General features: G+C 37.3%; 1 protein-coding gene and 1 long non-coding RNA gene across 4 annotated transcripts; one reads left to right on the top strand and one right to left on the bottom strand.

The window, feature by feature from the left end:
* The first annotated feature begins 3,861 nt into the window (after positions 1 to 3,861).
* On the top strand, positions 3,862 to 6,609 carry LOC141393012 (uncharacterized). Of its 3 annotated transcripts, XR_012409970.1 has the most exons (5): positions 3,862 to 4,352; positions 5,022 to 5,167; positions 5,242 to 5,533; positions 5,589 to 5,846; positions 5,921 to 6,609. It is a non-coding gene; the product is annotated as an uncharacterized lncRNA (long non-coding RNA). The 3 variants fall into 3 exon arrangements; XR_012409971.1 differs by lacking the exon at positions 5,022 to 5,167; XR_012409969.1 differs by lacking the exon at positions 3,862 to 4,352 and having other exon boundaries at positions 4,372 to 5,167.
* Positions 6,610 to 7,088: 479 nt separating this feature from the next.
* On the bottom strand, positions 7,089 to 11,716 carry LOC141393011 (transcription factor Adf-1-like). The gene is made up of 3 exons (XM_073965965.1): positions 11,288 to 11,716; positions 11,081 to 11,234; positions 7,089 to 7,380 (listed from the first exon to the last, which is right to left on the bottom strand). Exons 1-3 carry the CDS (start codon positions 11,427 to 11,429, stop codon positions 7,218 to 7,220), a joined length of 459 nt encoding a protein of 152 aa, XP_073822066.1. The 5' UTR covers positions 11,430 to 11,716; the 3' UTR covers positions 7,089 to 7,217.
* Between the last annotated feature and the right edge of the window lie 630 nt (positions 11,717 to 12,346).

Below are 12,346 nucleotides of genomic sequence, written 5' to 3'. Positions count from 1 at the left end.
GGGAACAATAAGGGTGGCTAGCGACAGGTTGAGAACTTTAGTGAGATACTCCACTCCCGGCTCATCCAGCTGTTTCAACATTACCATGGAAATTCCGTCAGGGCCCAACGCTTTGGATGATTTAGCGTTCCTGATGGCATTCGCAACATCATATATTGTAAACTGTGGTGGTTCATCCTCGGCAGGAAGAGATCTAATGCGACGTAACACTCTTCTTTTCGCCCTGTCACTCTCGGGGTGCTCGACAAACAGTCGATTGAAGTAACTTGCACACACTTGCTTCGTCATCTTAGGATGTGATGCCAATGCTCACCACTTCCACTGGGGCAGCAGCGATACGAATGCCAGAGGTGAGTCTGTATTCGATTGTATTTTAAAGTTTAATCTCAGAATATGTAATAGGGGAAAGGAGTTTACCTTTCAAAATAGAACCAGAGAGGAGGTTATTGACATAACCTTAATTAATAAAGACGAATCCCTCATTAGTGACTGGAGGGTATCTGAAGAGTGCTCCTTTTCGGATCACCGGAAGATACTCTTTCAAGTCTCTATTGACGGAATTCGACAACCACCACATAGAAATCCACGGAAAACAGACTGGAACAAATTCAATGAGCTAGTAAGCTCCGAGCTGGGAGTATCACAATACCCCAAAACAGCCAAGGAGCTTGATAGTGCAGTGAATCACGTAACAAAGGTTCTCGTGGATAGCTATGAGACCGCCTGCCCACTAACCCATCCAGGCAGAAGAAGTCAACCGGTCTGGTGGTCAAAAGAACTAGCTAACCTCTGAAGGACTAGCAGAAGGCTCTATAATAAAGCCAACAAAACGAAGTTGTCCACAGATTGGGAGAACTATAAGTTATCTTTCAATAAGTACAACAGCGAAATAAAGAAAGCTAAACGCAGATCATGGGTCTGCTTTAGCGAGTCTATAGAAGGAGTTAAGGACGTTGCAAGATTCCGTAGAGTACTCTCGAAGGACCCCAAATCCATAGGGAGTATTAAACGGGATGATGGCACATGGACTAACTCCGGTCTAGAAACCCTTGATCTCCTGGCCAAAACCCACTTTCCCAACTGCATGGATGTAGTGGAGAGCACTAGTGCTCCAATCACTTGCAACCAAGCCACTGGGGATGTGAGCATCATCGAGGAGATCATAAGTCGTCCAAAGATAGCCTGGGCAATTAACACTTTCAAACCCTTTAAATCACCTGGTTCAGACGGTGTTTTCCCTGCCATGCTGCAAAATGCATCGGAGGTATTACTCCCACATCTGGACAATATTTTCAGAGCCTGTCTGTGTTTATCGCTCACTCCGGCTCTATGGAAGGAAGTCACTGTGACATACATCCCCAAGGCGGGGAAGTCAAACCATACACTTCCCAAAGACTATAGACCGATCAGCCTGTCTTCCTTTCTTTTGAAAACTTTGGAAAGACTGCTGGACCTTGGAATAAGGGCCAGGCTTGGAAATAGTGCTATAAGTTCTGCCCAACATGCCTACACCAAAGGTAAATCGGTGGAAACTGCACTGAATGAGGTCGTGGGCTTCATCGAGAGGAATATGGATGGATCAAACTATACGTTAGCAGCCTTTCTCGATATAGAAGGTGCCTTCAATAATGTAAAGCTTGAATCTATCCATAACACAATCTCTAACCTTGGTATTTCCTTTACACTGATCAATTGGATTGACGGAATGCTAAGCAGCAGGATAATCAATTCAAATATCGGTGAGACTTCCATTCTGAAGTCTGTCACCAGGGGCACACCACAAGGTGGCGTTCTATCGCTACTGCTGTGGCTTCTGGTGATTAATGAAATACTCAAGGAATATGAAAAACTACGAATAAAAACTATTGCTTATGCCGACGACGTGGTCATAATGATCAGCGGTAAGTTCCCACAAACATTATCGGAACTCATGCAAGGAGCTCTAGTCAAATTATCAAGATGGGCGCACAACAATGGACTTGGGGTGAATCCGTCTAACACTGAGCTGGTCCTGTTTACCAAAAAGAGGAAAGTAAAACCATTCACACTACCAATGCTTGATGGGGTTGTTCTGGAGCTGTCTCTTGAAGCCAAGTACCTCGGCATCATCCTGGACCATCAATTAACATGGAAAAGGAATGTCGAAGAACGTGCCAAGAGAGGTCTAATAGCACTCTATTCTTGCAAGAACTCCATAGGTAAGAGCTGGGGACTGAAACCACAGGTCATCCATTGGATTTTTACGACCATAGTTCGCCCAATCTTCACCTATGGTTCTCTGGTATGGTGGAATGCTTTGAACAAGACGACGCTTCTTCACAAGTTAAACACAGTCCAAAGAGCGGCATCACTGTTAATTACCGGTGCTATGAAAAGCACTCCACAGGCAGCACTCAACGCCCTACTAGATCTTCACCCGTTGAATCTTGTAGTACAAGAGCTGGCAGCCAAGAGTGCTCTCCGTCTCAAAGAGACAAACTCATGGCACAACACTGATTACGGTTATGCCTCTATCTTACGACGATCCGGATTCCAACTGGGATCGGAGGTAATCAGTGATTACATATCACCACAGTTACACTTCGATGAGATTGATGTACGAATACCCCACAGGGAGGCCTGGACCCACAATTCCCCACCTCTACTCGGTATAGAGGTTTATACCGACGGCTCCAAGATGGAAATGGGAACAGGTGCAGGCGTCTACAGCGATGCCCTGAACGAACATTGTAGTGTATTCCAGGCCCAAATCTTTGCAGTTAAGAAAGCAGCAGAGTTGATAAGCAATAAAAAAGGGGACATAACCGGACCGGTGACTATCTACGTGGATAGTCAGGCGGCCCTTAAATCACTCAAGTCCCACTCAATCAAGTCTGCTGCGGTCTTGGACTGCAGGAAAGCTCTGGAAGACCTAAAATCAATCGTTACCTTATGCTGGGTCCCGGGTCACTGCAATATCGAAGGCAATGAGATAGCGGATGAGCTGGTACGTAGCGGATCGGAGTCAACCGACATTGTAATCGACAACTCCATCAAGCCACCCTTGTGTCATTTCATGCGGCAGCTAAAACAAGTTTACCGGGACAAGGCTGGTCAGATTTGGAACAATGAACCCGGTTGCAAGGTATCAAAGGCAATCTGGCCCAACCTATCTCAGCAAAGAACTATATCCCTTCTCTCCATGAAGAAATCCGATCTAAAATTAATGGTTGGAACAATCACAGGACACTGCAGGATAAGATCCCTAACCTGCAGATGGGATAAAGACACTACCGACTACTGCAGATTATGCGAAAATGAGAAAGAGACGGAGACGATTGAGCACTTATTATGTCGTTGTCCAGTGCTCATGACCAGGAGACTTCGAACGGTGGGTGAACACACCACAACATCTCTGACAACGTTCTGTCAAGTCGAGCCGACGAAACTGCTTCTTTTGGCCAAAGGTCTAAAATGGCTTCAACGAGAACCAACCAATGCGCCTTAGCATGGCAAACTCTCCTCTCTCGCCCCTATATCTAAAACATCCTTTTCAATGACTTCTCTACCATTAATACTCTTTTTACTTCATTATCTCGCTTAATTCTTTCCTTGACATCTTTCTTCTTTTCCATGTAATATACATTTCTTCTCTTTCAAACCCCCCTACAGTATGAACACAATGGACCATAAGGTCTCCGAGTGAAGTGGCTGTCCAGTATGACAGCTACGCGTCCTTTAACCTAACTTGCACACCTGTTCGGGTCAGTCAACGTAACGTCGCGCAGAGGGGAAATGTATGTTAAAAATTGATTAAAACTCCTAAGTCGATGGTCAGACTAGCACGATTTCAACATGGCGACGTTAAGTTTGTAGGCGAGGGGTATGAAGTAGTGAAACCCATGTACATGGTTTTCTGTGTTTGTTATGTTGCCTCTTCTTGTCATTCGTTGCAAGATATTTTCTTCCATTTTCCTTCATTTTTATTTTCTCAATCAAACGTTAACAACAAAATAAGCATACTAAGATTTAATAAAAACATTTAATTAATGACATAGTGAAATTTTAACTATTAATATTAATTTCATTTTTAATGTTAACTATTTTGTGTTGTTTTTTAGTTTATTTATGTTTGTTTTATTTTTATTGGTATGAGAAACACAACAAACACGAATGGTGAAATAAAGAGGACATGCAAAAATCTGAAATTTCACGTTAACGTGTGTGGACACTAACGAAACTTGAAAAGAAACTTTAACGAAATTGGTTTCAAGAAACCTTGCTAGTCTGACCATCGACTTACAAGTTCATTTATAGTCCGATTGACGTAAATTTTATTATTTCCGGCATAAAGATTAACACTACAGAAAATGGTGAGAATTGGTCCAGATTAAGATACAGCTCTCATATATATTGGCATCCGAGTTTAGATAAATCATACACAAAAACGCTATATACATTTGAAAGAAGCGGAAAACATCCAAACTTAGCCGATGTAAAGCATGCTTAATTTCGTCCAAATCAGTTCAGATTTATTTGTAGTCCCAACATAAAATTTTTTATTTAAGATATTGTTAAAGTTGCACAAAAGTCACAATATACATACATCAGATCACTATTATATTTGATAAAATGTATCTTAAATTTTCACTAGGATTATGTAGATAGGATTTAGATCAAATCGGTTCAGACGTACATGTAGCTTCCATATATGGTAAAAACCAAAAATGTATTGAATCCGAGTTTCACCCTTTAAGAATTCGCGAACTGTTAATATGTTGTACATACATATATAGTACGACTGAAATTCTTTAAAATTACATATACGGAATCCTTTGTACATGTCATAAATTACCGAGGTACGCGAAGATTCGAACCCATACAACCACCACTATGTGAAATTAATGTTTCGCCTTTGGTAGGGGCTCTTCAGACATATCGGCTGTGGAACGGCTTCTCCGACATCAAACTTTTCTTGTTTCAAATGCATTTTCTTTTTTGTTGTTTTTTTTTACGACAACAATGTGTATTTGCCCATTTAGTTGTGCTTTCATGACAATCGCTTAAGGTGAGAACAGAATAAGCTCTTCGTTTATTTTTTCTGCTTAGCTTATTTTTGAAAGAAGCGGCTTATTTTTTGGCATCACACATAAAAGCACATTATAAAGCCGACGATCATATGTTTTAGGTAAACAAAAAACATATGCTACATTTCTATTGTTTTGTTTGGCAAATTTAATGCAAAAATGAATTCTTCTCAAGTAACTTTTTACATAAAAATGCTCAAGGAGTTAGTGGATGTATTGGGAACCCTACACTCCATAACCAATAGAAGATTTTGGGTGAGACCACTGTATGAAACAAGGGATACAGATGGAGTGTTTGCACTCTCATTTGAACATCTATATTGTTCCGACTGGGAGCAATTTGAAGTCATGGTCAGGATGACACCCCAAGTTTTTGATATACTATTCAACATAATGGAAGATGATTTGACGAAAAATTCTAACAGAGCTCCTATATCTGCAAAATGTAGATTATTTCTGATTTTGGTGTAAGATATTACAACTTAAAAATACACACAAATATTAATAAATGTTTATTTTCAGATACCTTGCTCATGGGGACAGTGTTCGGTACCTATCGCTTACCTTCAGGATGAGAGCCTCGACCGTAAGAATGATTATAAGGGAGACGTGCGAAAACTTGTGGGAAAAGCTTGCACCGCTCTACTTGGCTGTGCCATCAGCTTCCAATTGGGCAAAAATTGCCGACGACTTCAAAAGAGTATGGAACTTCCCTCATTGCGTTGGAGCGATTGATGGAAAGCACGTGAACATAAAATTTCCACCAATCTCGGGCTCAATGTATGTATTACAATTATAAAGGTAGTTCTCTATTTTTTTCCATAAAACATTAATAAGTAAATCTTTTTCCTTAGGAAAATTCTCTATTGTTCTAATGGCAGTATGTGATGCTGATTAAAAGTTTACTGTGGTTGACATAGGAGCCTATGGTTCCCAAAGTGATGGAGGTGTTCTGCACAACTCACGGTTTGGGAAACGTCTCCTTTGCAATGACTTAGATTTGCCCCAGACCGAACCAATTGAAGATGGTGGAAATTCCATATTTCTTTGTGGGTGATGCAGCGTTTCCTCTGAGTGACAACCTCATGAGACCTTATCCCGGGTTGCTTCTTCCAGAAGACAAAGAACATTTTAATATGAGGTTGTCCAGAGCGAGAAGGACAATCGAGAACACGTTTGGTATACTAACTGCAAGCAGGAGGAGACAGTCCTGCTGCAGAAGCTGTGGTAAAAGCCACTGTCGTGCTCCACAATTTTCTAAAGCTTACGGATAAAAAGTACTGTCCTGCTAACTTCGCCTGTGATACGGACGGTAATAAGGGATTGTGGAGAGAGGAAGTTGGTAATAATCAGACAAATTTCCTAAAAGTAAAAAGAATTAATTCGAATAACGCCATCCGAAGAGCATTTGAAATAAGAGATGAGTTGACAAGCATAATCTCAAGAACGACTTTCTCGGAATCTTAAATCCTCAATTACATTGTGCAACACTAACAATGCAAACAACAATTTCTGAAAATACATATTAAGACTACAAAAGCCCTAGTTGAGTTTTGTGTTGATTGATCGGGTTTGAATTTTATAGGTCCTAAAACGACCCGTTCTGCCCAGCTCATGGAATTCTGTAAGTTTTTTCGAGTTACCGACATTCGACATTGTACATTCATAAAATCAGTAAGAGTTATTAATTTGTGCTATTATCATAAAATTTAAGTATACCATCTACATTTTTATCACACAGTTGGTCTGTTCTAGAACTGCAAGAATCTACTAATTTTTACGATAACATAAAGAAAAATGTTATCGTAGTAAAAAATAGTAGCTTATTGCAGGTTCTGGAACAGAACAAGTATGTAACACCATTCATACGATATTTCGACACCACAAGAGTCTTCGTACTCCCCAACAGAATTATCAAAACGGACACTAAAATGTGCTTATACAACCCTCTTATTGTCCTTTAACAGAAACAATTATAAAATAAGACATTTGTGGGACACTGTATAGTATATATACATTGAATTCGTTTTACAAATTGTATTTATTATTACAACATAACATAACATGAACAATTCAACATACATAGTTTATAAAACACAGCAAAAATAGGTATAAGAAGTTTATATGTACTAATTAAAATGCATTTAAGTTTTATGCCAGACTATACGTCTTTTCGGGCGACAGGATGCCTTCAACTGTAGTTTGCGAAAGGTCTTCATCTGTAGTTTGCGACAGGTCTTCAATTGTAGTGTCGAGGTAATCATCTAAATATTCGTAGTCTTCCCCTTCATAATGATTATAATTGCTCGATGTTCTAAAATAAAAAAAAAAAATAAGAGGAACATTTAGTTAACGAAATTCCAATGTTGTTAAATCTGCTCATGAAATTTAAAAATTCTAAAATTAAATACTTCGTTTAATCCTAATCGTGTAACAACAAGTAAGAAAGTATCAGTCTGTTGTTTTAGCAAAACTCAAACCTAGTATCTCACGCAATAGGTCTGTTCGAAAACCCAAAAGTATTTAAAAATTTTTACAAACTTTTAATAATTGCTTGCAAGAACTTACAGATACTTTTTACTTGCGAAGTTATCGAACAGGCCTAATGTCAATCGGGTTTGTTGTCTTTGGTGACCCCATTCGATATCAACTCACAGATATTACCCATACCACACTGAATAATTATGTTATCAAACAACTGAGGCTATCTGATGCTGTAGGTAATGAAGTAAGTATTTTGCTCAGCCCTATTCTGAACGCTGGGAGTTGGGAGTTTTTTTTCCCATTTCCCATCTCCCCTCATTCTGAATGAAGTTCGAATTGGGAATTTGTTCCCATGGGAAAAAAGTATACATTCTCTATCAAGGCCTATAGAAGGTCGGCCATTCAGAGTTCTGTTAACAACTTTTGACAACAAACATAATAGATTTTATATTATTGTGATTTGAGTTTCTTTGTATTTTAAATCACAATAATGTTTTTGACAACAAACATAACAATTAGGTGGGCTAACCCCCTGTTTTTGTAAAAATTTTTATTGCTTTCACACGAATTGTCAAAATTTGTAGATCGATTTACTCGCTTTAGCGGAAATGTGGAGCACTGATTTTTAAATGAAGAATTTTTATCCATATATGGAACGCGTCTACGAAAAATTAGGTCTGCATGTCATCTGCGGGCTGAGCTATGGATGCCTAAATTATTACGAATATAGACGAACGAATAAAAATAAGTTACAAAAACAGGGGGTAAGTGTCCAACTGTATAAACTGTGTTCTCTATCTTGAATTGTGGGAGAATTTTGTGGGAAAAATCACCCCAGCAAACAGTGTGGGAGTTTGAAAAAAATTTCAAAAAATTTAATATTTTTATGAAATTTCATATTTTAAGACATCTACACGACAAAATTATTGCAAATATTTATAATCGCCATGTGTTTGCTTAATAAAAGCATACAAAATGTACCGTAAAATATGTCTGCTCTGTTCCTTTACGTGCCAGAGGTTACCATTTTTTAACATTTTTAACCTGTAAAGTGTTCCCTTACTTTTAATAGCATACAATTTACATGAAAGCAGTTTACCACGTTTACCATTTTCTGCCACTGTTACCATTTTTAAAAGGTAAGGAACAGACCAGTCATTAGTAGACTTCGGATTTTGCATATTCTTATATGATACAAAAACCTGCCGGAATCTAACATGTTTTACACCGATAAAAAATTGTCCTTTATGTTATCGAACAAAACAAAAAAAGTAGTAAAAATTAGTAGATTTTTGCAGTTCTGGAACAGACCATATGTATTGAAATACGAGAAAAAGAGTCATGGTTGATTCTATTAACGCAGAACAGTAAGTAAAAACAAATCAATTTCAAACGAATTTTTGGCAATAATTATGAAAATATATTGGAAAGTAACCATAAAATATGTACAATCTTTACAACTTTTATTCATTTTCGTAATATAACCTTCGGGTTTTTTAAATCAGACAACTAACGTTCTATTGAAAACGTGTTAGTCTCCTCAACGACACGACAACGATCACGGGCGTACATACATATATGCCAAATTATTGCAATGCTATTCCATTTTCCGAAATGCCTTTTCTTGAATAGGATCGTTATTTTTGAACGTAGAAGCTTGAAATTTTGCAAGGGCATGTGTTTTAGTTTTAGATTCAATCACAAACGTATTTTATTATTATTATTATTATTTATTTTTTTTGAGATACGTCTTAGGATATTTATGGTGACGATATGTAATAACACGCAAAAATATGTAATAATCGAGCAAAATATCCGAATTTATCTTTTTGAATTTTTTAAAAATATGCAAAATACGAGTTCTAGCGATCATTAGGAATAAGTAAAACTAGCGATATACTCGTTAAACCTCTAACTAAAATTATTCCGAATCAACATACAATTTTTAAATTCGTTACAAACTTAAAAAGTTCCTATTACTTTATACACAAAAATTATGTTTGCCTACTAATTAAAAAATGCTTACATCAATTCGCACATTCTGAAGAAAATGTGCTTATTAGAACAACACCACACATCGTTGACTCCATTCACTTAAAAAATCCATAAATCAATGCACGGTTGTTGAATAAAGTGAGTTGTGCTTTTGCTAATCTAATTCAAAAACCGCGAATTCAATGCAAATAGGCATTTTGTATTACAAAACAAAATTACAGCCCCCGAAAGTATGCTATCATAATTCATTCAATGTTCAGAATAGGGCTGGCTGTGTAAATGGAACTGAAGGAATTACCCATTTCAGTCGTCTTTAATCACAAATTAGTTGGATTTAAATTCGCTCACAATCCGAAATTTCTGGAGTATGTTGATTTAGGACTTATGTTACAACTGCAGTTTATGGTGGAAACCTAGTGTTAATGTACAGCGGTAAAGGAGTGGATCTTCCATCCAAGAGTGGTTGTTATAGTTAATCGACTGTAAACACCCCAACAGGAACTATCCACACAGCAACACATTATGTGTGTTCGTTTACTCAAAATTTGTGCAAATTGTTACTGGATGTTGTTCGTTTACTCTACAGTACAATGCAAGAGACCTTAGTCGATTACAAGAAGTTACTGGACTTGTACAAATTGTTGAGTAAACGAACACACCTATTATGTTACCTCAGTTACAATCCCTATGTTCCAGAACCTGCAAGAAGCTACTATTTTTTACTACGATAACATTTTTCCTTTATGTTATCGGAAAAAAAGTAAAAATTTGTAGATTCTTGCAGTACTGGAAAAAACCAAACATCATTGGCTCCCCATTAGTCCCGGGCCACACTAGAATAATTTCACTGAAATTTTAACATGAAATTATGAGTCTCTAGATTGAGTTACATAGTAGAGTAAAATCATGAAATTGCTGTAATGGGGAATTCGGCCTAAGAACACCTAATTTCATGAAATTTTTTAATGAAATTTACTCTAGTGTGGGCCGGGACTTAAAAACCACACTGGTACGACTGGTTTCTTTTGTTAGCACCCCAAATGTTTCCGGTCAGCTTTTTTGTTCTTGTCGCAAATGTCAATAGCTTGCGCGGACGACTTAAGCATGCTATTGAAGATTACAACCAATACTTTGGGGTATTTAGTGGTACGAATCTTTTCGCCATCGATCAATATGTTCAGTGGGACCCTCATTTCAGCTCTCCAGGTGGCGAACAGTGTGTCTGGATTTAACGGCAAATATTGTCATATTCCTCAGATGGAAGAACCTCACTTCCCAATACAAAGGGGCCGCTTCTGTGTGCCGGATTGACTCAAAGAAAACTTCAACCAGGGGAGTATCACCTTAACAATTTAGTGTTTGTTATTCTGCAAACTCACATTTGTATCACCACGATACTAAATGAACCTGGAGTAACAAATTAACTCAACCCTCAGAGCAGAATCTACTTCGTGCAAGGAAAGCGTGGCCATGTGGAATATATTTTGTATATTTAGCCTATGCAAACGGAAATGTACGGAGAATATAATACTTACGGTTTCGCCTCAACGTAGTCCCGTAAAAAACTCATAGTATTGAAAAATGTCCATTGATGAGTGTACTCAGGTGCAGCACTACCTGAAGCCATCTTTAGATTTTCTTTCACGTATCTTTCTCTAAGACTCTTCCATCGCCCTTGGAATTGTTTTACTGTAAAAGATTGCATGTTTATTTACACTTCATATCTGTTTTGTGGTACTTACCAGTTTTTCCCGAAGACTCTGCAATATGGTTCCACGCCTTTTCCTTCACAATTCTGTTTCTGTAATTCGGGCTTGCTTTAATATATTTGCATTCGAATTGTTGAATGCTATTTATTAACTTTTCTTCAAACCGCTCATTCATTTTTTATTTATTAATTAAATTGTTAATTAGTTTATTAAATAAATTGGAATTTTATGAATTGGAAGAATATAATCCAAACCATGGCACAATTACCCAGGTAGTGGCATCGTAAAATTTTGAATATGTTATGTCAAAACTTTCTTTATGTTGTTGGGGAAATTACAACAAAAATATTTTTTTTTATAAAGGGATTTGACTTTTCATATTCGATCAACTGGTGTGATACCACTACCTGGTAGTTCTGCCATGATCCAAACTATTAACAGGCAATCACCGCCAAAAGTTGTTTTGTTTATGTTTTATGTCATATAAAATGACAAAACAAAATGTCGAAACGAAACGTCAAAAATCAAGCCGAAGAAAGAATTCCAAAGTTCAAAAATTTTCAACTTTGTGGCCTGAAGCCTCGCTTTGTTGTGGTCTGTCGCATTTAAAAAAGTACAATTTCACTTTTTCGCTTTTAAGCCAGGCGGGAAAATAAGCGCTGCCTTTTTAATTTTCACATTTTTTGAATTATTGTAAGTGGAATATTACTCTTAATTTCCTATTCTATTATGACAGTAAGCAACCAAGCTTTTTTCTGAATGTTGCAAACATACATATATACAAATTTAGTTTTTATGGTGAATACGACAAAGAACAAACAAAATAAGAAGTCCTGGCGAACGCTGAAACCAAAATCTTTTACATTCTGATAAAATATATTGCCTTAAAATTTTTATATTTTGAGCCTAAGTTGAGAAAAATAGATTTTTTCGGAATGGCGCAAATATGCGCAATTTTTTATGATTGAATCTGATATTTAACACTTAAACGCATAAAACATCAGAAGAAACTATGGTCGGGAAACGACGGGGAAATAGACTTTTTCAATATTCATATTTTAGTTATGTTAAAAATTATCATAAAAATTATGC

The sequence above is a fragment of the Musca autumnalis genome, unplaced genomic scaffold (genome assembly GCF_047663935.1).
Source record: "Musca autumnalis isolate F117 unplaced genomic scaffold, ASM4766393v1 scaffold_2, whole genome shotgun sequence".
NCBI classification, from domain to species: domain Eukaryota; kingdom Metazoa; phylum Arthropoda; class Insecta; order Diptera; family Muscidae; genus Musca; species Musca autumnalis.
This window is presented reverse-complemented; position numbering and strand designations above follow the sequence as displayed.